Genomic DNA, 26383 nt, shown 5'->3' on the forward strand with positions numbered 1-26383 from the left:
GTTCGAAGAAAAGCATCACTTTTAGCACTTTAATGTTATTAAAGTGAAAGGCTGCAAGTTTCCACCACGATTCAACGACGTGGGTAAGAACGTATGAAGAGTGTGTGGGGGTTGTGGCGGGGGTCAGCTCACCGGCCGCGTCAGACTGTGCTGCTTACAGGCAAGTCCCCGGCAGCCTCCTGGCGTTCACGGTCCAGCTCCCCGGGAGCTCCAGTGGTGTCCAGGGGGGGACAAGGACCTGCTTTCCCCAGCCCGGTGGCCCCCTCCGTGGGCGCAGCATCCTCCCGCCCGCCCCGTGCCTTTCGGGGGCCGCGCAGCACCCCAGACACGGCAGATCTCCGCGGCTGCTGCCGCCCAACACCCGGTTTCTACCCCGCCTCGCTGTGTCCGGTACACCCCGTCTCTACCGCGCACCCACCGTCAAGGTCACGGTCGGCTCGCCCCAACCGGCTCCCCGGGGCGGGGCCGCGCATGCGCAGGGGGCCGGGCCGCCGCCGCTTCCGGGCGGGCGCCATGCCGCTCCCGGCGGGGCTGCCGGCAGCCATGGCGCTGGGGCCCGTCAGCCTGCGGGAGCTGCTGCTGGCCGCCACGGCTGCCGCGGAGGCGGGGGGCGGCCCGGCGGCGGGCCCGGGCCCGGCGGCGGCGGGGGGCTCCGGCGGCGATGAGGAGGTGTGCGTGGTGGGCATCTTCGGGAAGACGGCGCTGCAGCTGTGCTCGGAGAAGGCGGCCCTGGTGAACACCGTGTGCGACCGGCAGGTCTTCCCCCTCTTCGGGCAGGAGGATCCCGAGCTGGCGGACGGCGTCCCGGGGCAGGAGGGCGAACCGACGGGCAAGGACTACAACCACCTGCAGGCCTACTACAGCCAGGAGAGCCGGGTGCTGTACCTGGTGCTCACCTCCATCTGCGACACGCCGCAGCTGCTGCGGGCCTGTGGGGACCTGGCGGCGGCCGAGAGCGGGGAGACCGGGCCCGGGCACCCCTCCGGCGGCCCGGCCCCGCTGCCTCACGCTGAGGCCCACGAGTTCTGGAAGCACCAGGAGAAGCTGCACTGCCTGAGCCTCCTCTACCTCTTCTCCGTCTGCCACATCCTGCTGCTGGTGCATCCCACCTGCTCCTTCGACATCACCTACGACCGCGTCTTCAGGGCGCTGGACGGGCTGCGGCAGAAGGTCCTGCCCTCCCTGAAAGCGGCCATCAAAGACTGCCCGGTCGGCAAGGAGTGGAAGCTCAACTGTAGGCCGTGCCCTCCTCGCCTCCTCTTCCTCTTCCAGCTCAACGGGGCCCTAAAGGTGGATCCTCTCCCAAGCAGGGGCCAGGACCCCTGTGGTCACCTGGAAAAGCCACCCCCCAAGAAGCACTCCCCCAAGAGGAGGTTGCAGCATGCTCTGGAGGATCAGATCTACCGCATTTTCCGCAAGAGCAGGGTGTTAACCAACCAGAGCATCAACTGCCTGTTCACCGTGCCTGCTAACCAGGCTTTTGTGTACATTGTGGCTGGGGGGGCCCAGGACGGAGATGACCCGGTGGCCATGCTTCTTGACCAGCTCAGGAGCAATTGCACCATGAGAGAGACCGACTCACTGCTGGCTCCCACCCTGTCAGGACCCAGGAGGTATCAGATGATGCGGCATGGCAGGCAGCAGCTGTCCTTCCATGCAGAGAGCAGCAGCAGCAGCTCCAGCTCCTCTGGGCAGCTTGTGGACTGCACCCTCAAGGAGTTCTTGTGGCAGCACGTGGAGCTGGTGCTCAGCAAGAAGGGCTTCGATGACAGCGTGGGGAGGAACCCGCAGCCCTCTCACTTTGAGCTCCCAACCTACCAGAAGTGGGTTGCTGCAGCTTTAAAACTGTATGAAGTGACCATCGAAGGCAAAGATGACGACCCGACCTCTCTCACGGGGGAACTGAGCTCAAAAATCATGGGCAGCATCAAAGTCTTGGAAGGCTATTTAGATATAGACACCAAGTTCTCAGAAAACCGTTGCCAGAAGGCTCTCCCCATGGCCCACAGCGCTTATCAGTCCAACCTGCCCCACAATTACACCATGACAGTCCATAAGAACCAGCTGGCCCAGGCCCTGCGTGTGTACAGTCAGCACGCCCGCGGCCCAGCCTTTCATAAATACGCCATGCAGCTCAATGAGGACTGTTACAAGTTCTGGAGCAATGGGCATCAGCTTTGTGAAGAGCGAAGTTTAACAGACCAGCACTGCGTCCATAAGTTTCACCTGCTCCCAAAAGCAGGTAAAGAAGCTCACTCGTCATTGGGTTTCATGGTTTAATTTTGGATCTGCTTCAAAATGTCCTAGGCTGAAAACACCCACTCTTGCGTGTTTATGGAAGATGAAAGCTTGGCAGCTTTAAAGCTTCATCTTTGTATGGTGGGATTAATTACAGCAGAGCTGTTGTGCAGGTTTCCTTTAGGTTTGGGTAATGTTTAGGAGTGAGTCTGCTGTTAGTAGTTGCTTTGATTTCAGTAGTAACTCTCATTCCATCTTGCTAATTAGAAGCGCTGCACTGGAGTCCTCCTAACAATAGATATGTAAGAGAACAAAAGTTCTCTCGGAAGCATAAGTACCCCCCCTTTTTTTTAAATAGCTTGATTAATGTCAAGGAGTAGAAACTGTCTGATACACATTTATTTGCAGGCAGTAGAAGTATTTATGCCTTTTAGGAAGAGTTTGTAAAAACAAGATTCCAGTGTAGGTTACACCACTAAACTGAATTTTGTATTAAAAGTGGGAAAGGAAGGAGTTGCTTGACAAACTGGCATTGCTGGTAAATAATTTTGCATGTGTATATAGCAAGGAGGAAGCAGTGGGTGAAGGGAATTAAAGAATCTCTAGAAATGGTGAGCAATTTATCTAGGGTTTGATTGATTTTGCTTTTAGGGGAAAAGCCAGAAGCAGACAGAAATCCTCCAGTTCTGTACCACAACAGCCGGGCTCGTTCCACCGGTGCCTGTAACTGTGGAAGGAAACAAGCTCCTCGGGATGATCCCTTTGATATCAAAGCAGCTAATTACGACTTTTACCAGGTAACTATCAGGTCTCTATTTTTGCTTCAAGCAGTGCTTTTGCTTCATCAACAAAGTCTCTATTTTGAAGTGAGTTTCCTCTTATCAGCTTGTAAACGTTGCTTGGGGAAGATATTTCTGGGAGCAGAAATTGTTTGCATGATAGGCTGACCAGAGTGGGCAGTTCCAGTCTTCACCAGTGCATGCACGCAGGAGCATCTATTTATAGTTCAAGTGTGTTCATGTGAATTTTCAATCCATCGTGTCTGTGGGCTGTATTCCCATCGCTGCTTTGGTTCTCATGTAGCGCAAAACTTCTTGAATCTTAATGGTAGCTGCTGAATGTTAGGAGTCTGAACTCCCTCATCTCAGAGGTGGAAGATGGAAAGTTAACCACGTTTTCTTTCTCATAGCTGCTGGAAGAAAAATGCTGTGGGAAACTGGAGCACATCAACTTTCCCGTATTTCAGCCAAGCACACCTGATCCGGCGCCTGCTCGGGATGAGTCATCGCCTGCCCCTCCGGAAGGCGAGATTGAGAAACTTAAAGAAAAAGAACCTCAGACTCAGGGAGAAAGCACAGGCCTGAGCTTAGCCCTCAGCCTGGGTCAGTCGACGGGCAGCTTGGGCACCTACCCGCCTGACGCCCAGGGTGGAGGGGACAACGCAGAAGGTCATGGGCAGAGTGGGGACTCCAAAAGTGAGAAAAGACCAAGCCTGGTAGATCGCCAGGCATCCACTGTTGAGTACCTCCCTGGGATGCTCCATTCGAATTGCCCTAAAGGCCTTTTGCCCAAATTCTCCAGTTGGTCACTGGTTAAGCTGGGGCCTGCTAAGGCTTATAACTTCCACACAGGCTTAGATCAACAGGGCTTTATCCCGGGAACAAACTATTTAATGCCTTGGGACATTGTCATCAGGACGAGAGCTGAAGATGAAGGAGACTTAGATACCAATTCCTGGCCTGCACCTAACAAGGCTGTTCCTGGAAAAAGAAGTGCGGTTGTGATGGGAAGAGGAAGACGGAGAGATGACATAGCTCGAGCTTTCGTAGGATTTGAATATGAAGACGCACGTGGTAGGAGGTTCATGTGTTCAGGGCCTGATAAGGTCATGAAAGTGATGGGAGGGGGCCCAAAGGAATCTGCCATCAAAGCCCTCAATTCTGACATGCCGCTGTACATCCTGTCGTCGACTCAGGGGCGAGGACTCAAGCCGCATTACGCTCAGTTCATGAGACTCTTTGTGGTGGTTCCTGATGCTCCGCTGCAGATCACGTTAACTCCTCAGGTAAGTAATGGAAGAGGGAATCTGGTAACTGCTGAGAAAGGGTCGGTTGTTGGAACGTTAATTGCAGGACCGGAAGGCACAAGGGTGATTGGCAAAGGGTGTCAGAGGGATGCTACAAGAAATGCTTTCCAAGTCAAACCAACTTCAGTCAAGTTCTCTAAGGCAGTAGTCACCAAAAGTATCTGTTTTGTAAACAGGTTTGGGTTTTTTTAAAAGTTCAAGATGGGGTTATGCCAGCTTTATGCTTTGTATAAAGTAAGTTTTAAAAAATATTTTCTCGAGGATTAATTAATAGCATTCCATACTGTAGTAATTGCTTCTTTTTAAAAAGAGAACAAGTAATGATTGTGTAAGAATGAATTTGTTTTAAACGTCATAGAGAAAAGCAGTGACTCATTGCAGAGATAAACTATTATTAGTTACCCTTTGAATTTAGGAGGTGAAAAGGTTTTTTTAATTGGAGGGTTTTTTCACATTTTCAAATGTATATTAAAAACAATGAGGAAAGAGCTCTCTTTACACTTTCTTACTTTTTAAGGTAGTAAAACATGAACAAGTGTATCTTCCTTCAATTACTGCTATATGAAATCCTGTGTGCGCATAAGTGCCTATTATTTGTTAGTCTATGGCAAGAAAATTGGTGTTCGTTGTATAGTGGTGTCACTGAGTAACAAGTCTGCACAAAACATATGGGTGGGGGAGAGGCGGATTTGGGACGTTTTGTAACCCTTTGAGCTGTTTGGGAAGTGCCACAAGATCCTTAAGGCTGAATCACAAGACAATGGAGTTGGCCTCTTTTATGGGACACCTTCAACTACTCGGATACGAACCTGCTTTGTTTTAGAAGTTAAAGGAAGAATACTGACTGAACCCTGATGCCAACACCAGTATTTCAATGCAGTTTGCAGTTTATTGTGTTATTGTTTGAAACTGAGGCAAGAATTGAAGGTTCAGTTTGTGTTGATAGTTTGTTCTTCATTCCCAGTGTACAGCTGTATCGCAGCTTTTGACTGCTGAGGGCGTGTGTTTATTTGGAATATCTGTTATGCTATGTGTTGTGGGTTCCACATGTCAGTTCCTCATGTGAATAAGACCTTCTGAATCTTTTAGTATGAATTATACAAGAGCCCTATTAAATGTTGCTGAAGTCCTTGAAAATTCACATTGGTTTAGTGAGGTTACAGCTCAGGGATGTCTGTGCTACAGCACTGAAATCTGCTGTTCTCACAGCGTTTACCACTGCCCGAGAGGCGGAAGGCTTGTGTTTGTATTGTGAATCTCTTTGGTAGGACCTAATCTGCAGCCTTAAATTCAGCATCTTCACTGTGGTAAAATTGGAAATTTATGGATGTCCCACAGTAATGGCACAGTGATTACCTGGAACGTGCTCAAGTGGATGAGAACGTGGTAGTAGGCAAGACTTAAGAGACTTCCTTGGATTCAGTTTCCTTTTAAGTTTTGTTTTGTTTTTTATTCTAATGATGTTTGATTATCTACTCGTATTTCCTTTTTGTTTTCAGGTTCAACCAGGGCCACCACCTTGTCCTGTATTTTACCCTGAGAAGCAGGAAATTACTCTTCCATCCGATGGACTGTGGGTGCTTAGATTTCCTTATGCATATGTGACAGAACGTGGACCCTGCTTTCCTCCCAAAGAAAGCCAACAATTAATGAGCTATAAAGTTCTCCGAGGAATACTGAAAGCGATTACACAATAAGAATTATTCTGGTAGATTGCTTTTCGTTTAAAAATACTGTCTTCAATCCAAAGAATGGATTTTAAGTCATGTCTGTTACCCAGCAGGTATCACCCACTGTATTTCACTGGACACGGTCTGATTGAAAATAAGGTCTGATATCAGAGTAGAGAAAGGAATCCAAGATGTGTATATTTTCCGTTTATTACATTTTCATATGTAAAAAATAAAAGCTGGTTATCGAAATGTACTGAGCCTGTATTACTAGATGTTTTGATGATAGTGCTTTTCCCCATCGTATCTTTCTACAGACGTGTTTAGGACTATTTAAAAATTAGTATTGCCTGAACTCGAGTTACATTTGTCATATTGAGGCAATGATGGGCAGATTCTTTTCTCACTTTCTAAACAAGCTATTGGTATGCAAACAATAAATGCTTTTTAATGTGCTGATGTGAGAAACCATTTGTCTTTGATCTTGTCTTTAAAAAGAAAAAAGGCATGGCAGTTCTTGTTTGTATTAACACCATAGCCAGAAAGTGTGCTTACCTATATCAAGTTGAAAGATTTTACTGTATTTGTATACTTAGATCAGATTTTGTTAAATGGCTGACTTAATTTCATATTTTGGAATGACAGATCTCTTTGGAAACTAAACCTGCTGGTCAATTTGTGGAAAAATTAAAGCTGTATGAGCTTGTTCATTATAAACAACTGCAGCTTAATTGTCAGTATAGCTTGACTTGTGATTAAACAGACTTCTGGTTGCTAAAAGGATGGTTTTGGCCCAGTTTGAATCCGAAATGGAGGAAGTTTGGGCAGTTATACTGCACTTTGCAAAAGATGTGCTACATGAAGTCCTGCAGTAAATCAGCTTCTAACTTTTTGTCAAGGTAAGATGTATTAGTGATAGTGGCCGTATGCTGAGACCTAATTTAATTTCTAGAATATTTATTTTTCATTAGCATGCATACAAAATTTAATTTGCCAGTTTGTTATAATACAGTAATTATACTGCATGACCAGAGTTGAGACCTAGTTTCTGACATCTCTGATCAGCTGGGTGCGTAAAACACCTCCCCTTGCTTCTGAAGAGGGCGGTATCTCCCTTTGCACGCCTTAATGAATTTAGATTTACCCAGCACTTAGCGATTCCCGAGCGCAATCAATAAAATGAAAGCACTACAGAGAACAGTTGTCTCGGAGAGGCACGGCCGTGCTACAGGCAGCGGGGAAAGCGAAGTGAGACGTTAAAGCGGGTGATTGGGAATCGCTGGCAGCATTTGTTAACCGCTTTTAAAGAAGCGCAGGCCCCGAGGGACGCGCGGACCGGAGAAAGAGGCGGGCGAACCCCGCTGAGGGGAGAGCGCCTGAGGGCCGAGCGCTGGGCGGGAAGGGCGGGGGTCCCCCCGCGCCTGCGCACTCTGCGCGGCTCGGGGGCGGAGGGGAGGCGGTGCGGCTGCGCGGCCGCAGTGGCAGCGGCTCCCGCAGAGCCGCCGCCTCGCTGGGAGCCGGCTGCGGGCCGGGCCGGGCGGGCAGCGGGGCAGCCGGCGAGAAGCTCAGGATGTCGGCGACGCTCTACCTGCTCTCCACGCTGGGCGGATACGTCCTCACCTCGGCGCTTCTCCTCAAGTGCCCGGGGCTGCTCCACCGGCCCAAGCGGCAGCGCTTCCGCTGCCGGCACATCTCCCACCGCGGCGGTGAGTGAGGGGGCTGGCGAGGGGGGGGACCTGCCTGCTCCGCCGCCGCCCCCCCGGGGACGCCGCTTCCCGCCCTCCCCTCAGGCTGCGGCCGCTCCTGAGGGGGCTCCGCGGGGCGATGCCTCCCGCTCCCTCAGGACGCTTCTCCCCGCTGAGGCGCGGTGCGGGCGGGCGCTGCCGGAGCCCTGTCGGCGGGGTCTTGAGGGGTTGCTGCGCGCTGGGCTCCCTTTAAACCTTCCTCCCGCAACCTAATTTTAGGTGCCACCTGCTGACCAGTGCTTGATTTCAAAGCTGAATTAATCTCCCAACTCAAAACGCGTCAGCCGAAATCAGCTTGTTTTACGTGGGTCGTGATGGTTTCCCTCTCAAACGTGTATGTTTTTTTTTCCCTAACGATTCTCTATTATGGTATTTCTCTTCCTAATAAGAGGGGCGGCTGACTCTTGCTTAGATCAGGTACAAAAGATCAATCTTCTTGCCTCTAACTGCCCATTTGCTTTGCTTTCTGGTTTCAGAAGAAATGCAGTTTGCTGTGGCTCTGTTCTTGCTCCCCTTGCTGTTGGAGACGTTAATGGTTCAGTGCTGTGGTAAAACCGGTCCCATTTTGAGAGTCTTGTCCCCTTCATACACCTTGTGCCAAGGCCTTGGGGGTAGGCTGGTTGTTTCTGTCTAAAATAGCTGAAAGATGTTTTTAAGGTTTCTTCTACCTTTTCCAAATCATTGGGAGGAAAAAAATGCAGCAAACTGTACTTTCCTGTTCTGTGAAGATCAGTTCTGCGCTTTTCCCTGCTGAATTTTCACTCAGTTTGTGAAAATAGTTTTCTAGTAAGTATTTTTCCTGAAATTCTGTGGGAGATATGTCAGATGCTGAGTTTAAACAGTTTTCAGTGCCAGTTTATGCCGTGTTTGATCGCAGTTCTAGCCAGTGGTCCTTAACTACTGCTACTGTCTTGAATTATTAAAATACAAAAACTAGAGCTGATCTCTTATAGATTTTATTACTTGCATTTCTTTCATTTAGTTTATGTGACAGATTAAATTTCTTTAGAAATTTCTTTATAAAATGTACCTTTTGCTTTGGAATGTATTAGCTGCTTCCTGGTAGGTGTGTATTTTCACTCAACAAACAAAGGTTCTCCATTTTGATTGTTACCTGTTTGTTTGCTAATTTGCAAGCTATTAAAAACTTCCGGATGACTTTGTTGGAACTTGGTATGATCTCCTTAATCTTCTTTTGTTCTCGCTTCTTTGCAGTGACCTCGGCTCAGATAGACAGCCCTAAGCCTAGAATGCAAGTGTTTTGCCCAGTTGCACTAAGCACCATGAGAACAGCAGGAAAGCCTTACTCAACGGGAGGATTATTCATTAGGCGTTTAGGGAGAAAGTTTAGTCTTTGAACTGTTCTGTGTCCACGTGCATACAGTGAAACGCACCTAGGTAGAAGTACAACACTTAACATTTTGCAGCTTTTTGCTCATCGGGTACTATGAGATGGAAGATCACTTTTTGCTCTCTGTAGTATTTACCTCGTAACTTAAATTCCTGTGGGACTTAAATTCTCATCAGGCTTTAGTCATGCTGTAGCTTTAGACTCAGTGTCAGGTTTCCTATTGCATTACTCCTGTTAACTTCAGAGATCAAGGTAACACTTGCTTGGCTTTTTCCTCTCTGAGCTGAAGCCTTGTATGTGAAATTTTTTAAGCCTGTGGGTTTTGATTTCGCTTCTTCGTGCAATAATTTTCATATTTCAGTTTATAGCTCATCAGGGAAAACATCCCTGAATTAGTTCTTCACTTTGCATAATTTTAAAATTGGTCATTTCTGAGATCAATAATTAAGTCTTGATATTCTGTGTTAGGGTCCTCTGCCAATGCCAGCTGTGTGGACTGGATGACAGGGTAGCATGATGATTTTTACAGAATCACAGAGCAGTTGAGATTAGGAGGGACCTTTGGAGATCATCTCGTCTGACCAGAGCAGGGGCAGCTAGAGCAGGTTGGTGAGGACCTTGTCCAGTTAGGTTTTGAATGCATCCAAGGATGGAGGCTCCACAACCTCTCCAGGCAGCCTGTTCCAGAGTTATTACTCTTTCATTGTAAGAGGCTTTTTTCTTATGTTTATAAACTGAATTTCCTGTATTTCACTCTGTTCCTGCTGCCTCTTGTCCTTTCCCTGGGCACCACTGAGAAATTTGATTCGGTCTTCTTTACGCCCTCCCATCCGGTATTTATACACGTTAGTAAGATACTCCCAAGCCTCTCTTCTCCAGGCTAAACAATCTTGCACCCTCAGCCTCTCATTGTATGCAGGAATCTCTCATCCCTTAGTTTTCACAGCCTTTCTCTGGACTTGTTCCGGTAGATCCATGTCTGTCTTTTACTTTGGAGCCCAGAACTGGACGTGGCACTCGGGACGTGGTTTCACCAGTGCTGAGCAGAGGGGAGCAATCACCTCCCTTGACGTGCTGACAACGTTCTTCCTAACAGGCTTCTTTGCTTACATTGGGGTGAAAACCCCAAAACAACAGAACTTCGAAGGGTCATCTCCTTGAGCCAGTGCTTGACATTGACCCCCTCTTGTCCCACGGCGGTAATTTCGGAGTCAGAGTATGCAGTCATAATGTTTGAGCGTGGCCACTGGCTCACAGCATGCTGAAGTGTGCTGGGGAAGGTAACTTCTGTGTGGGAAATGCAACAGCGCAAATGGACAATACAGGAACCTGGAGCTGCGTTTGAGCAAATGTCAGAAGCCCTTCAGTCAGCCCGGCCTTTTCATTTTTAAGGAGGGAAAGTGATTTAGGACATCAAATAACTTGCTTGTCGTAGTTCCCTTTTCTGAGTGTGGTCTGTGAAACACATGTTACTGATTTAGAATTCCTGTTTCAGCTGATTTCTCAACATTTTTCCTCATTTCCCCAAAACAGTACAAGCTAGGCGTTTTGTTACCAAGTGGTTAGATTCGCCATACCTACCTCCCTAACATGTGACTTGGTAGATCAGTCACTTTAAAGTTTTGAATACTGTTGTTTTGTTCACGAATTGAAGACTGACTCAGGGTTTTTTCCACCTCTCTCTTACCGTTAGGATGTATGGGCTGTATTGTCACAGTTGATAAGTTATCTAAAACCTCAATTTTTATTGCAATTAACTTATAACTAACCATCCAGGCCCTGTGCAGTTTTTTCCACCTGTTAGGCAATCATCAGAAGTATACGATGAGACTCAGCCTATTTCTAGTTCTGCAATCAAATTCCAGAAACTATTGGTGAATGTCTAATCACAGAAACTGCCGTGGACTTACCGTATTGGGTTACATTAAACCATGCAAATTTTGTCATTATGAGTCTAAGTCAGTTAAGTCTTTCATTTTGTAAACTTAACAATGCAAGCTAACCTGATAACAACAGCTTTAAATTGCTAGTTGCACGTGCATAGAATTGCTTTCATTAAGTAACTAAACACAGACCTAGGTAAGTATGTACTGGTGAGGCCTTGTTAATAGGCGAGGCCTTAATTGGGGCTTGTGTAATTGTTGTTTACAACGTCTGTCATTCATCACTGTCAAAGAGTAGTTAAAGTTTGCATAGATATCCTCATCAGTACATGTATCTTCCTGAAGTTGTTTTGTTTTCCAGTATATAATATTGCCTGTTTTCTGAGGGAGGGAGAAGGCACAACCTTTTTCAGTCCCTAACCAGGCTGATTTTCAAAGACTTTTATGTAGAGAATGATGGCTTAAGAGTTGCAGAGTTTACTCCCACCTGAGAGAAAATTTAATTTGCTTGTTCTTTCCTTTCTTAACTGGCGTTGATGTGTGTTTTGTTCCTTGTGTGTGAGACCTCCCTTTGCCAGCAGCATAAACCTTTATTGACAGATTCATGCTGTTTCAGGAAGTATCCCTGCACTGAAAAAAGAGGTTGTTGCCTTTCTGAGCATCAACTGGGTTATGCGTTTAGGGAATATCAGCTTTAGAGAGTCTTGGGCACTTTTTTTTCTTGGGGCTTTTTTTTTTTTCTCTCTCTGGTTACCTTTCCTCTTACTAGTCCTCCTACTAACTCTGAAATAGGCTTTTTGCATATACTGTTCCTATGCCTGTGGAGCATGTTGTCATAGCCAAGTGCAATGCCTTTAAGGAAAAACAGGACACCCAACCTCTGGTAAAACAAATGCTCTGTTTTCTATATTCAAAGTGTTATACAAATGCAAGATAACAGTATTTTTTTTCTTCTTGTTTTATTTTATTGTTTTACCTTGAGAAAGTCCTGTCTCTTGAATCTCTCCAATAGGTTAGTGGCAACAGGGATTCTGACTCTAGCTTCATATTCTTTCCTCCAAATATTTCCTCAAAATATGTACATTTTTTTAATCCTTTTTTATTATTATTTATTTCTACTGGGATTGAGGGGAAGAAAAGGATTTTGTACATGTTTTAGTTTTTGTTATTTTTGTAGGTGCTGGAGAGAACCTGGAAAACACGATGGCAGCCTTTCACCAGTGAGTACAAATGGAACCAATAATACCTAAATTAGTGGTGTTCTCATTGTCTTTAGTGAGTGAAGCAATCAAGAAAGATAGGATTTCCCTCAGTTGTTTGGGGTACGTGGTTCTGTTTCTGAAAGTCATCCCTCCTTCAGATGCCGTCTGTGGATTGCTAAACACCCCAGTTCAAACAAGAAGGAATTGGGATACCACAAACTATGATTTGTATACAATAACATGGTAGAGTGGCAATTGGAAATAAAACTCCTGAGGCCTGATTCCTCCTGTGCTAGCTAATAAAGCATGAAACAATACCACTTCCATGTTTAATGGCGGTTACTTCCAGTAATTTACTTATCATGGTAAAGCTGCTTTTCGTAACTAATATCACACACTGGTTTTTCTAGATACATTGGTGTTTCCCAAAAGGTATTTCAGATCATAGCCTATAGCAGTATGTTAATTAGCATACAAGGCTGGGTTTCAGGAAGCCTGTATCTGGTGACTGCTCTTATGGCTGTAACCAATTCTCTTAGATACTCCACAGTTTCATGCTATTCAGTTCCCTCCTCTAAGTAGAAGGTTAATCATTTGTCTCCTAGAATTATTGTGGCTGAAATCCTAATGTTAACTAACTTTTAATATACCACCTGCAAAGCGATTAAAAATGTTTGTGTTATATTTTTCCCTTCATACACATACTTCATTGGCACAATGTGTGAAAGCCCCTGCTCTAGGGGTTTAAAATGGAGTTGGTGTCGGAAAGCCTTTTAAGCCTCCAGCATGTAAGTAGTGAATTCTAACCAGATCCTCAAAGGCATTTGAAAAAGCAGCATATCTAAAACTCCAGCTGCCAATGAGAAGTGACCAAACTATGCTGGCTTCTCTTCATTTTGTTTAGGGTTTTTAAATTTGCTTTGTGCTATGTAGCCTCAGCAGTTTGCGCATTTCCTTGCAGACAGAGGAGTGCCAGCTTTTCCAACCAAACAGTGCTATTGAAAGTACTGCAGTATTTTCTATCTCCATGGAAGCTTAGCACAGTTTTGTGGGTTTTTTTCCTGCTGGCCTGCCTTTTTTCAAGTCTGCTACCACACTTTCTGGAAAGTGCTGCTTTTTTTTAACCATTTCTTAATTTTCTTTTAGTGTCGTACTGGTTTTATATGTATAGGGCTCTTGAAAAGAAGGTTAAAACATAACCTATTTTTATTTCATTCCCGGAAGTAAGCTGTGCTACTTAGAGTAAGGACTGTGCTAGGAGTCAAATAATATTTTGTGATAATACAGACATTTGTCTGACTCTCTTCTGACCATTTTAACTATTTTACAACTATAGTGTAACAAATGCGTTGAGGTCCACTCTTTGAACTGTCAATAGCAAAGTTCAATTACTTGGCTTGAGGTGCCTTGATTGAATAATAAAGGCATATTACTTCTGCAGAAAGCAGAGTCAGAGCGATTACCTTGCATTAGGCAGTAGAAAGTCTTCTGGCTTCCTCTGTGAAGCCATAAAGGCTTTGTCCTTCCCATCTGCTCATTCCCATCTCCACTGGTATGCTGGCAAAAGGAACTGGGTAGACAATTGGTGATCTGCATGGTAAAAAATTATCTGGATTGGCTCGGATGGCTGGTATGAACTAATCAATTTATAATCCATCAGATTTTGCATGAAGCCAAGTCGGGCATGCCTGCAAGAGCTGTTTCTGCAGGTTTAGACAAGCAGATGTATTTGACTGTTGATGTAGTTGAATTCAAAAAAGAATGTGTGTCTGCAGTGTCAGACCTACCCCTTTGTTTTTGCCTTGTTGACAGTAACCTAAGTATTGACAAGCAAATAGTTTTATTTATGCTATTTACACTTTAACGGTGATTGGAGAATATTTAATACTGTTGCATGATGATGAAGACATTATAGTAATAAGTAAACAAAGTGTATGGGGGAGGAGGCCTTATTGGTAATTTCAAGTTCTAGACTAGCTTAATTTACAAATATTTTGGAAAGCAGTTATAAGGTTTTTGTACCAAAGACAGTATTTTTTGGTTTTGCATGGTAAAAAGCCTAACAGATTTTTTGGGCTGTAATCATGTTATACTGTATTTAAATGCTTCTGTGGTGGTTTTAGGTTTTAAAATAACTGATTTTAAGCTAAGAGAGACACTTGTAGTGTCTTAAAGTATTTGGGGATCTGGCATAAAAGATGTCATAAGAATTTAATTACCAGCTTAATTGTCCCTAATTCAGCCATGTACTTTATCATTGTTTTACAGGAAGCTGCTAAGTAAACTTTCCAGATATTTTTGCGTTGTATTTCCTTTTCTTTTATGAACATGTTTGGAGACAAAGCTTTAAACACTGTAGTTACAGCAATAAAAGTACGTGGTCAACTTAGTATTTATAAAGTCTATACACTGTGCTACATTAGGCCTTGCCTAATGGAATTTAGTTTCCAAGGTAGGGCTTTTCGTATATATTTCCTGGTATGTCCTAGAAAACAGTTGGGAGTTAAACACAAAGAGCGAGCTCTATCATCCTAATTTGCAAGTGTGAGCCAGCTTCACAACTTGAGTTCTGGAGCAGTTTGGATCTGAATCCAACACATTCTTCTGAATCTGGAGAGCATCTGGAGTCTTCTCTGGAGCAGTGTAGCTTTCATGTGTTATTACAGAGCTGCAGAACAAACTGATTTCCAGCTGAAAAAACTCAGCACTTTAAGGAAGCTTATTTAGCAGCAAGCTGCTAGTAAGAGCCTGGCAAATTCTCAAATTTGTTAACAAGGAAAGTTGTTGTTCTCCTTTTTCCATGCAGCATCAGTCCTGAATTTCTTAAGCAGCAATATTTCTAATAAGTTCTGCTGGTTAAATGAGTAGTGGTACTAGATGGGAACATCTACAGATTTGGCAGGTCTCCTGCAGCCTATTTGGCGATGCTTTTCCTCAGGAGGAAAAATTACACTGAACAGGCTGTGTAATAGGATTTTGTTCCTCTCCTAATTCTTAATTGGTGGCACTGGAAAACAGTTAACAAATTGGTTTTAATTTGACTGCCCTCTTCTTGATTGTTATCCCAGCTGGACCAGAAATTGTGTTAAATACTTATGGGAGTATGTTCTAATTTGTTTGTTTGTTTTATTATTGCATTTGTGAATGTTTATGGCATGTCTGTACTTCAGCAGTCAATAAAGCCCTTTCCTTAAGGAAAAGGCTGTTACTGAAGTGGCAGAACTTTGGGTCCCGTATAGGCTGCACTCACAGATGTTACAGGTTTGTTCATAGCTGGATAAAAAGAACAGCCCAGTGTTTTGAAGAAAGTGTTCAGACTTCAGGCCAGGATTTTCAGCTCTGCTGGAATGCTACCTTCTGAGTATCTTTTCTAATGAAATGAGCAACTCGCTTCTCGTTGGAGTGAAGCTTAGGTTTTTTTTGTTCTGGTATGAGGTTGTTTGTACTTATTTTTCATCAATATTGTTACTACTTTCCTGCTTTCTTTACTCCTCCTCCTATGAGCTAAGCTTCTATAGAGTGGGTTTGGGATTGGATTAGAACTTTTCAAAGCAGTGGATTAGAACGGGAATAGCTATTTTTCTTTGTAAAATATGACTGGGTTTTTTAGTGGTATATTTTTTTTAAATTTAAAACTTTTTCATTAAAATAATAATTTTTTAAAATGTAGTTTTGCTAGCCAAAAGCCCGAAAGCCCCATTACTAATTTCCTGATCCATCTGTTCCTGTTTAACTTAAATCAAGGAAAAAAAGGCTTTCACTTCCCTGTCATTTGTTGTTTACGCTTACCACAAAATTGATTACTTTTCTTAAAAGAGCTCACTTTTATGTGCCGATACTAATAAACATCACACTTAAAATTCTGAAACAATACTTTGGAAGTAGGTTTCTCAATACTGAGGTGATAGGCTGCAATCAACTGGTGTGCTGCTTGATTTCTGTGGAAGACGGAGCCAAAGCTCCAGAGTTCAAATCCCATCCCTGATTCATGATATGTTATTTATTCTTGCATCAGCTGTCTCACTGCAGCAGAGTTATTTGCTTAGTGCTTTGCAGCAAGATTATGAGGATTCATTGCATCATAAAGCATCTAAAGTACTTCCAGTGGGATTAGTTTAATTGAATAACACATACGTGTTAGGTTTGGACCTGTACAAAATACATGTGTGGTTCAAGGCCGACTTCTTTGCTTCCAGTGCAGTTAATATAGGAACAGACATGTTGGAGCTAGATTGTCACCTGACAAAAGATGAGCAAGTGGTTGTGTCCCATGATGAGAACCTGAAGAGATCAACAGGAGTTGATGTCAACATATCTGACCTCAAATATTCTGTAAGTTGAATTAAAAATGTTGGTGCTGGATGATGTTTAAAAATGCATTTGTAGAGTGGCTGGGGTGGGCAGGAAGGTTGTGTGCATACGTGTGTATGTCGTATCCAAAATCAAAGGAGAGGATTCATCTTGTCTGACTTAAAAAAAGTTAACTAGGCTCCCTGTGTAGTCAAGGGAGAAAAACTGGCACATTTCCAGAGGGTGATTAACTCCCTCCAATAGCAGGTTGGATGAATAGCGCTCTGGAGGTGGGCCTGTGTTGCCATACTGATGACAAAGGAAGCTTAGGCAACAAGCTCCTTCGCGTATGAGCAGCTTTTTAATGGGAAAACCGGTCGATGAATCCCACCTGCATTGACAGTTTTAAAAGCCTGTTGTACAGAACTGTCTTTCCACCTGATATTTAAGTGGAATTCTCAGAATTTTCAGACAGGCATTTGAAAACATTTTGCTTTATTCAGCTACAGGTAACACATGTCTAAGAATGCCACATAGTTCAAGTAAGAATGAACACAGTGCTTCTAAATCACTTTTTGGGCAAAAAGATTTTTAAAAATTATTATTTTTGTCTTTAAAGATAGCTTATGTGGCTTATGAATTGGATTTTTTTTGTCTTTTTTGAGAAAAGTCATTATTAGATCCCTGCATTTTAATTAATGTTCCATTTCCCTTTATTTTTAAGGAACTTCCACCATATCTCTGCAAGCTGGATGTCACATTTCAGAAAGGTAAGTTTTTGTCTCTTGCTGTTTCAATTTACAGTAACTAATTTTCCTTTATCTTAGTGTGGCAATTTCTTATTTTGGCAAAGGGAGTAGAAAAGTGGATTTGCTTCTATCAGTAGCTTGGTAAAAGATGTTTTAGAAGGAAAATATAATCCTAGCTTTAGATACCAAGGTGGTTTTTTTTTCATACCAGTTGGCAGTGACTAAGTTTAAGATACATGTTTTTCCCAAGTAAACATTTCAATTGTTAGCTTGTCTACTTCTTGCAACTGCTTTCCAGTTGCATTGTGAGCTCTTCAGAGGGTGCTGATTGAAAATTTGTTGTTCTGAAAAACAAAGAGAAGGCAGAAGAGAGTTTCTTTACAACTCAAATGCCATTGTGCTGGTGCCCTCTGGGCTTGAAGTACTATGAGATATCAGATATAGAGATGTTTTCTGAAGGGTGAATAAAAAGAATAGTAGTTACTGTATGTATGACTTAAAGTTCAGTACCAATATTTCTGCAAGAGAGGAAAACCTGGAAAAAGATTAACCTGTTTTCTTGTGAAAACTGTGATTCATGGGACTGTAATTTGAATAAAGCATACAGGCTAAAACTGAGAGCACTTCCACCTAGAAAAGGCTATATCAGGAGGTTATATCAGACGTGTTTGCTTGAGGGGCTTTGTGACTATCTTGTGTAGCCTTTCCGTGTTTGAATCGCCCAGCAAGCAAACATGTTAAACTTTTCAGTTCAAAATTGCAAAATACTTAAAGTGCACCAAGATGAGATCCATGATGTGTTATTTTCACATGTATATGTCTTTTGTTTATGTACAGTAATACAAAGAGATGGCAAGAGCTGTCAGTTAATTCCCTAGAGCTGCAACCAGTTTCAGACAATAACATTTGCCTTCTGTTCCCTTTGCTCATGCTTCTCCAGTAAATTTTCCAAGAAGGAAAAGTTTTTCTCATTTGGTCTCACTTCATATTAATTTCATTGCGTTTGGTATGTGGTAACTGAACCCGTCTTTGCTATTTCAGGATTTTAACGATGCCTGCACTCCTACTGTTGCTAAATAATGTCTGAATTTTTGAAGTTCAGAGCTAAACATGCAATATGCTTAGGACATTTTCATTATGGAAGTGGGCTTGTCATAATTAATTATAACTATCAGAGTGAAGCAATTTTTTTTCCTCAGTTAAAAAATTTGCTAATTCTAGGAACTATATATTATTTTTAATTTTAAGATGACAAATGCCCTGACATCTCAGCTTTTAGCTGCAATGTATTAAAAATGGTCACAGCAGTGTCAATGTTCTTGTTTTCTCAGAATGTCACTGTGAGGGAGAAGACAACCGTATTCCACTCCTGAAGGAGGTGTTTGAGGCATTTCCACAAACTCCTGTCAACATTGACATCAAAGTGAACAACAATGTGTTGATCAAAAAGGTGCGTGAAAATCTACACTGAACTGAGACTGAATGGCATGTAATGATGTTTAAATTCCAAAAGTTTCTTGGAGTTCCTAGCAGTCTGTGCCACTAAAATCTGTGTTCTTGGACTGCTTCATCCTTCACGTGTTAGATCTTGCTCCATGTATGAGGTAATACAGAAGACAGAGAAGTGATCTTGTGCAAGATACTCAGCTCTTTACTGACCTTTTATCTTGACAGGAAACTAATGCTGTGCTGCTAGAGACATGCTTATTTGGTACTTCATGTGGAGGGTCTTCTTATGGGCTGTTGCCTACCAAAGCAGCATAAAAGCATGGTGTCAGTTCATCACAGAAAAGGAAATCTGCTTTCCATCAGATACTATTTGCCATCTAGGGTTTGTTTTGTTTTGTTTTTTAAATTCTCCAGGGTTTTTTTGTAGGTATAATGGTCTTTCCTTTTATCTGTCGACCTGAACACCTGTTTCTTCCAAGTGAAAGCAGCACAATCATCTTAAGATGGGAGAGCATATAGAAGAACTATCCTTTGTGTAATGACGTAGGTAGTTGAAAAGTAGCAAGTAGAGTTTCAGTTATATAATGCTGCACGTAATTTTCAATGAATACGTGTTAGGGTTCTCCTTTTTTGTATTGCAGGTTTCAGAGCTGGTGAGTCAGTATAAGCGAGAGCATTTGACGGTGTGGGGGAATGTCAACTACGAGGTTGTATCAAAATGTCTTAAGGAGGTAAGAATGGGTCCAGCTAAGCTTTGTTCTTGCCTGCTTGTTACTGCGTGGTGACAAAATGTACAGAAAAGCAGCCAGTAAATCAAGACCTAGCCAGCTATGTCAGACTTCTAGATGCGATGAGAAGTTTTGCACTTAGATTTTGCACTGTTACAATGTCAAGCACAGTTAACACCCATATACTTGGCAATAAAATACTTGAGGATTTAAGCTTAATCATGTTTTATTCTTGTTCTGTGAAATACAGGGTGTGATGATTTTATGCCAGGAACTCTTAGAGCCTGTTTTGCACATCATTCCTCTGGTACAAAAGCAATTTTTCTAAGGACTGCTTATTGTGTGTTTCTTTCTATGAAAATAATGGATGTGGTCACTAGCTGGCATGCAGCTATATTGGTACAGAGCTGTTTTACAGTTATAGATTGTGCTGAGGAATTGTACATTTCAGAATTAAATTAAAATTGTGCTTAGTCTGAGGGAATTATGCACCTGAGTGAAACTGATCTAGGTGAGAGTACAGATATTGTTCCAATTTATCAGTGCAGGACAACACACCACTTTCTACCTGAACAGCAGTTGTATTTGTTCATTTTTGTAGCATCAATGCCTAAATATTTTGGTTCGTAAACCAGCATCTTTTAAAAATGGGTTGTGAAGTGAGTTGATGTGATACCAAACTGTAACAAGTCCTGTGCTTAAGCACAGCTTGTTCTTTGCAGTAACACTAGTCGAAGACAAAATGCTGTGTAGTGTCGTGCAGTCTGGAAAGCTGATGAAGGCAGGTAACAAAAGCAGCACTGCAACCAGTGAAATTTTACCTTTTCGGGTCCCCATTGCCCCGTCAAATCAGATGAAACTTTTGCTTACATTACCGGAAAGAGTAATTTAAGTTCAGTGTCAGGCATATCATAAACAGTTGACAGCCTAATCTTTAGGTGCAAGTGTTGAACTTTAAACAGGCATTGATGAGTAAATTTAATTGCAACAGACTCAACAATCTACCAAGCTAACTTAGACTCTTGGTTTCCTGGTTCCTGCAGAATGCTGACATTCCCATCATCTTCTGTTTGCAACGTGTCCTCCTGCTCCTTGGCCTGTTCTACACCGGTCTGCTGCCATTCATTCCTTTCAAGGAAGAATTCTTGGAAATTCCCATGCCTTCAATCATCCTCAAGTGAGTTAGAGTCCATCGGTGGGTGCTGCGCTGAAATGATAGTAAAGAAGTGAATGGTAATGCCAGCCTGAGCTTTGGTTTAGTCGGCATCCTTGGGCTGAGGATACTGGTTTGTTAGTTTAAGGCATTTTTGTATATTCCTGAGAGAAAGCTATGCAAACCTTCTGCCCCGCTATATTTAACCCACCTAGCCAGCTCCAAGTTAGTTGTTAGTGTGGGGTGCCTGTGTATATCAATGTTTTCTGTTCACAGCATCTCCTGTAAATACCGCCTTCACGCAGCTGCCTTTACAACACAGCTTGTGCTGATGCCATCTAGATAGTAATATGTAGCAGTTCTGTACAAATAACTAATTCTTGCACTTTTCTCCCTCTTTCTTGAGAAGAAATTAGTTAGATTGAGACCAAGAGGCAAGTCAGTAATAGGGTAGATATGAGATTTCACATGCTCCTTGTTTCTCATAACTTACTCAAAATGCTGCTGAATACCCATCTCTGCTGCTGCTCTTAAACATAGCACATTTCTCTTGTGTAACCCAATTCTAAGTCACTGTCTTAGTGAAATTACTGCTCTAATTTGAGAAACCGCAAGATTAATTCTTCATATTCCTTTTGCAGGAACATCTCAATTAATATTTTAATCTGTGCTGTGGTAATTTTTTGTTTCCTCTTCCTCAACAGGCTGAAAGAACCAGAGAAGATGACAAGAAGCCAGAAATTTATTATCTGGCTAGCTGACACGTAAGATTTTAATCTGATTAAATTTTCATTTCTATTTTGCTATATATTAACAGTTGGCTCAAGCAACTAAGACTAGCTATTGCTATAGCTACTTGTATTTTTTTCAGTTTCTTCTAGCTTTTTTGTCAGTGCAGCATAAATCATACTCAAATCTTACGTAGGTGTTCTTGTATGCTTTTATTTTTCATACGCTGAAACATACTGAGGTGCAGTAACAGTGGGCCTTATTCCAATTTAATCTATTTAGTTTCTGTCGTTAAGTGCGTTCAGCTAATTAGCATGCAAGTAGATTCAGAATCCGGCTTTCACGTTCCATGGGATTGTGACTGTTTCATAATGTTGTCAGAGGAGATACTGTTTGGTTTACATGGAGTGGTTTGCATTTTAAGAATATCTGTGCTTCAGAGGAAACCTAGTCATGTGCTTTCAGAGGTTGAACATGATTGCAATAAGTGTCTTCTGGCTCTTGCTTCAGTGTCTGACATGTCTTAGTTTGATTTCTTGAGCGGCCAGCAGAGTTTTCATGTCTTCTGGTGTGAAGGATAAAGTCTCTTCTGAAAGCAAAGGGTTTGATTCATCGGACATGGTACAGGGCACCTGTACAGTGACGGAGGGGTCTGCTGGAGCTGATCTTCACAAGAGTTGATACAAATGTCTGTAGCTGGTACAAATTTCTGGGTATCTGTGTTAACCAGTCTTGAGTTGCTTGAACTAAAAGTTTTCTATAATTAGATTTCTAATCACTTTCTTGTGGGAGACGCTGAATTTAAATGCTTTATGGAAAATTCATTACAAAACATGAACAGACATTGAAAATTTCATACATACTTCAAGTTCTTAAATAATACCTTTCTCCTTTCCGCAGATTGCTAATGCGGAAAGCACTTTTTGACCACCTCACTGCTCGGGGCATTCAGGTACAGCATGGCAAAGCGAAAGGAAATGTGCTTTTAACCTAGGGAGAATTTGAACCAGCCAGATACGGCCTTGAGATGGGTTCATGTTCTCCCCAACATGTTCTGTGGTGTTGCTAGGATTATAAATTGCTTTTTGGTTCCCGAGCAAGAGCTTGTGCTGTTATAATTGCAGTTCTGTAGTTGCGAAGGAAGAATTGTATGCTTGGAAAAAGGATCTTTAAATTAAATCCCTTTAAAATTCTTTTTTTTTCCCCCCTCCCACTTCAAACTTAAGCTTATAAAATCTGCTAAACTGCTTACTGATTTGGGGCTTTTCACAGAATAATATATTGACTTTTGGAAAAATTTGAAGTCTGAGGTAACAAAATGGAGTTGGAGTCACCACTAGAAAATGCCGCTTTTGGAGGGTGAGGGGGAGGAGGTTGGGTATGTTTGTGTGCATGTCTTTGGCATCACAGTGTAATCATTGATCACTTTAAATATACGCAGCATTATCTCTCTCACGTGAAACAATTTAGGTCGTCACCTTTTTTTAAATTTGAGTATTTCCTATAATAATTTGTCTTTCTATCCCATCTTATAGGTGTATATTTGGGTATTGAATGAAGAACAAGAATACAAGAGGGCATTTGATCTGGGAGCAACTGGTGTGATGACAGACTATCCAACAAAACTTAAGGCGTTTTTACACAATTATCCATCATAAAGATAAAATCAAGGAAGTTCTTGCAGAATAGATTGTGAGCCAAGGATTTTCTTCATTAGAAAAAAAAATGAGCGGCATACACAGATCATTTTGTTTGAAAGATGTAATTGGATGATCTATTACCTTGTTGTCAAGTTGTTATCTAATGTAAAGGTTGTTTATTTATTTTAAAACTTTAATTACATAGTTTACATTTGTAAATAGCTCATTTAGCAACGGTGCACTTCACAAATAGCGACGCCTAGGAAGAAAGTTGCTGGATAGGATACCTGTAGATAATAAGCATTATTTTACCAGTCACAAGTGTTCCTAAGCAGATGTCAAGACATGTCAGTTATATTCTAGTGGGCAGAAACTAAAGAATTTCTGAAAGCGCGCCCTGTGTGTATGCATTTCTCATGTTGCTTTTAGTTTTCAGGTAACTTGTAGGGCAAAAAAGAAAAACAACGCACAGGAAAAATAGAAAGCAGAATCTGTGGATAGCCGGATAGTTTAGCCGGTGAAGTGTAGTCAGGAAAGTTGGTCACTTTTTTACCAAAATTAACGCACTTGGTCAGTATAGATTTACTCCATTATTCTTGCTGTTAAGAATGTTGAGCTTGAGTTGCAGCTGTATTTAGACCCCTTTCTGATGTGAGAGTAATACTGTGACTCATCCGTCAAGGTCTAGATACAGTATTTAAGCCAGTTTCTGTGTGTGACACTGAGTCCCACTGCAGGGGTCTAGGTTTGCCCCTGGTTCTGACCTGCCTGTTAGGCTACCATGGCATGGCAGTAGCTAGCTTTCCAGAAAGGAAGGTTGCACTTACACTTTGGAATAGTCTTTTCACAAAGGAAGCCGATGTTTTAGAAGTCTTTTGCACATTTATAGTTCTAACATCTGTTGGCTTGGTGAATGGGAAGTTGTTTTAGGGTGAGGGACCAAAGAAGACTAAGTTTGGTCAGGAGAGGAACAAATTAAAATGTTCCTATTAAATGAATTCACCCAAAGCAGATTTACATGGATACTTACAAAAGGAGCAAGTGTCAGTCTAGATTGTGTGTAAATTTTAGTGTTTTCTCTCTGCAAAAGTACATTCAATATTCATTAAGTTTATGTGTGTGGACATGGAAGTAACTTTTCTGTCAAAAGCCAGGAAACCCCAAGTGTGATAGAATGGGGTTAGATAAGAAGGTATTTCTGGAACCTTACATGCTGTTCTGTCACTGTGAACAGGTGTTACGTGTGTGTCGAACAGATTTGAGCCTGCAATGCCTGTGTGTTTTGGTATTGTCATGTTAGTGGTAGGGGTTTTCAGAAGGAATTTCATTACTGTAGCTTAATTATACACAATGACATGTATAAAGCTCAGTCATCTAATCATCAGATACTGCTGGAACAAAACTTGCTTAGTGATACTTAGTGATAGTATCTGCTTCTTTAAAGAACTTCATGTGAAAATCATGGATCTTAGTAACAAATGTAGTAGCCAGATGCAAGAGCACATTTACTGCAAAATATACTCACAGTTAAAAAACTTATTTAGAAGTGATTTCCTCCCCCCCCCCCTCCCCTTGCTAGCTCTGATTTGGAAAGGCTCTTGTGTCCCTCCACTGGCTGCTGGGCCATACTTATCATCATGGAGCATCTTTGCTATTTCATTATGTCTGTGAGTAGGCTGTCAGTGTTAGAATGTCAGGTCCATCTGGATGGATAATATTCGTTTGTGCATTATAATTCCTTTCTGAGGAATATTTCTACAGGGATGAAGTGGAAGAAGCTACTGCATTTACAGTTCAAGTGAACATGGGATGATGGTGGCAAATGCCTTAATGGTGGCCTTGTAAATATCTGCCTGGTTAAGATGGTTGTAGATTCAATTTCCTCTTAATTTAATCAGGCTTGTTGCACATTGAATGGAAGAGTGAATAATGCCACTTCCTAACTCTTCATAGGAAAAAGGATGATAATATTTACTATGTGCTAATCTTCTAGTTTCCCTTTCAGATCAGTTATGTCTGGTCAGGTAACTGCTAATAATCAGTCTAGTCCTAGTTCTGCCTGCTTTCTAGTAGTCACAGAGCAGTTACAGAGCTCCATATGCAGCTCAATAGGTAATGAAAAACTTACACCTTGTCTTAATTTGGTTTACTAACTAGGGTGTACCTCCAGATAGTTTTTGTGCAGTGTGCTTTTCTTCAACTTAATTTAATTGCTGTTGAATTTCCAACACACGCACCTTTAAGATGCAAATATAATTCTGGTTATAGAGAGTATTACCAAATAGCACTTGCATATTTAATTTAATTTTTTTTGGATTAGAAAAAGCTAGGTTTTAAAATACCAGTCTTGATTTCTGGACTTGATCTCAAGGGACAGACAATGACTTAGTTTCTCTCTCAAGTTTCCCTCATTGCTGCATAAATAAACTATTTTGCTTTATTCTGTATTGAATGACAAAACACGATTATTGAAATGGCAAACTTAATTTTCTAATTTCATTTTAATCTTTTTCTTCTTTCTCTCTAGCAGTGATGTTGGAAACTTGTGCCTTCAAAGATGCTCAACACATTTTTCAACCACTAGTCTTCCTGCATCTGATGTAGCTTTTGACTGTGCTGTTTATACATGATCTCTCTTTGATTAGACTGCTACTTAATATCTGAAATTTGAATGAGTCAAGTTACATGGGAGGGAAGGGGTTCAGTGCCAGAAAAGCTGCTGAATTTATTCAGTCACCCATTTGGGCTTTAGTACAAGAGCTGAAGTTTGATCTCTTGAGACAATTTTGCCTGGATGAGGCGGTGAATCCAACCACCAACGCACAGGGCTTAGGCCATGATAACTGTTTGTAACAAAATAACATGGAATTGAGGTAACTGTAGAATGTTTGTTCTATCAAATCATTGTTTTGAATATTCCAGAACTTGCTGTGTGATTTTTAAACCACTTGTACAGAAAAGCATTTGTTGAGAATTTGCACAGCTGTCCAGGAGGATGTTCAGTTAATCTCTCTCTCTTCAAGGAGAGATTCTTTTCAGGTACTTTAAACTCTAAGTATTGTTTAACACTTACTGTGTTCTCAACCCTATTGCAAAATATTTTATGTATGAAGGATGATGTATGTATTTCATGCATTTTTATTTGCAGAAAGTCTTGTGGACCTCGCTAGCTCCAAATCTATGAAGTGCTTTTTCTTGTAAAGAAAGATTGATGCTCTTGAAATGTGACGCATTAAAACATCTTTGCTCATAAAAGATCTAAATACTTTTTAATTGTGACTTCTTCGCCTGAAAGTATAATTTCTGAGATTATGATATTATATTTATGGTGTAGTAAACATTGAACTTTTGATGCTGGTCTTTTTATGTTGATAGGGTTGCTGAAAAGAAGGGGGTATCTTATATACTCTGAGCTTCTAAGAAATTTTCAGCAATGACGTTGGTTTTCTCGTAATCACAGTATCTGCAAC

General features: G+C 42.0%; 2 protein-coding genes across 2 annotated transcripts; both read left to right on the plus strand.

Moving 5' to 3' along the window:
• The first annotated feature begins 1 nt into the window (after position 1).
• On the plus strand, positions 2 to 6462 carry SMG8 (SMG8 nonsense mediated mRNA decay factor). The gene is made up of 4 exons (XM_074890366.1): positions 2 to 2242; positions 2890 to 3035; positions 3428 to 4303; positions 5824 to 6462. The coding sequence occupies exons 1-4, from the start codon at positions 94 to 96 to the stop codon at positions 6019 to 6021; spliced, it is 3369 nt and encodes a 1122-aa protein (XP_074746467.1). The 5' UTR covers positions 2 to 93; the 3' UTR covers positions 6022 to 6462.
• A 996-nt stretch (positions 6463 to 7458) lies between these two features.
• On the plus strand, positions 7459 to 26176 carry GDPD1 (glycerophosphodiester phosphodiesterase domain containing 1). Its single transcript, XM_074890132.1, has 10 exons — positions 7459 to 7700; positions 12151 to 12193; positions 16372 to 16507; positions 17190 to 17235; positions 18546 to 18664; positions 19305 to 19394; positions 20435 to 20568; positions 21249 to 21308; positions 22174 to 22225; positions 22809 to 26176. The coding sequence occupies exons 1-10, from the start codon at positions 7565 to 7567 to the stop codon at positions 22929 to 22931; spliced, it is 939 nt and encodes a 312-aa protein (XP_074746233.1). The 5' UTR covers positions 7459 to 7564; the 3' UTR covers positions 22932 to 26176.
• The last annotated feature ends 207 nt before the right edge of the window (positions 26177 to 26383 follow it).

Source organism: Strix uralensis, chromosome 20, assembly GCF_047716275.1.
Source record: "Strix uralensis isolate ZFMK-TIS-50842 chromosome 20, bStrUra1, whole genome shotgun sequence".
Classification (NCBI taxonomy): Eukaryota; Metazoa; Chordata; class Aves; order Strigiformes; family Strigidae; genus Strix; species Strix uralensis.

Coding starts and splice junctions, on each gene's coding strand:
- SMG8 (XM_074890366.1), top strand. CDS start 94: ATGAAGAGTGTGTGGGGGTTGTGGCGGGGGTCAGCTCACCGGCCGCGT. Junction 2,243..2,889: donor TCACCTGCTCCCAAAAGCAG/GTAAAGAAGCTC, acceptor TTTTGCTTTTAG/GGGAAAAGCCAGAAGCAGAC. Junction 3,036..3,427: donor CTAATTACGACTTTTACCAG/GTAACTATCAGG, acceptor TCTTTCTCATAG/CTGCTGGAAGAAAAATGCTG.
- GDPD1 (XM_074890132.1), top strand. CDS start 7,565: ATGTCGGCGACGCTCTACCTGCTCTCCACGCTGGGCGGATACGTCCTC. Junction 21,309..22,173: donor ATTATCTGGCTAGCTGACAC/GTAAGATTTTAA, acceptor TCCTTTCCGCAG/ATTGCTAATGCGGAAAGCAC. Junction 22,226..22,808: donor TCACTGCTCGGGGCATTCAG/GTACAGCATGGC, acceptor CCCATCTTATAG/GTGTATATTTGGGTATTGAA.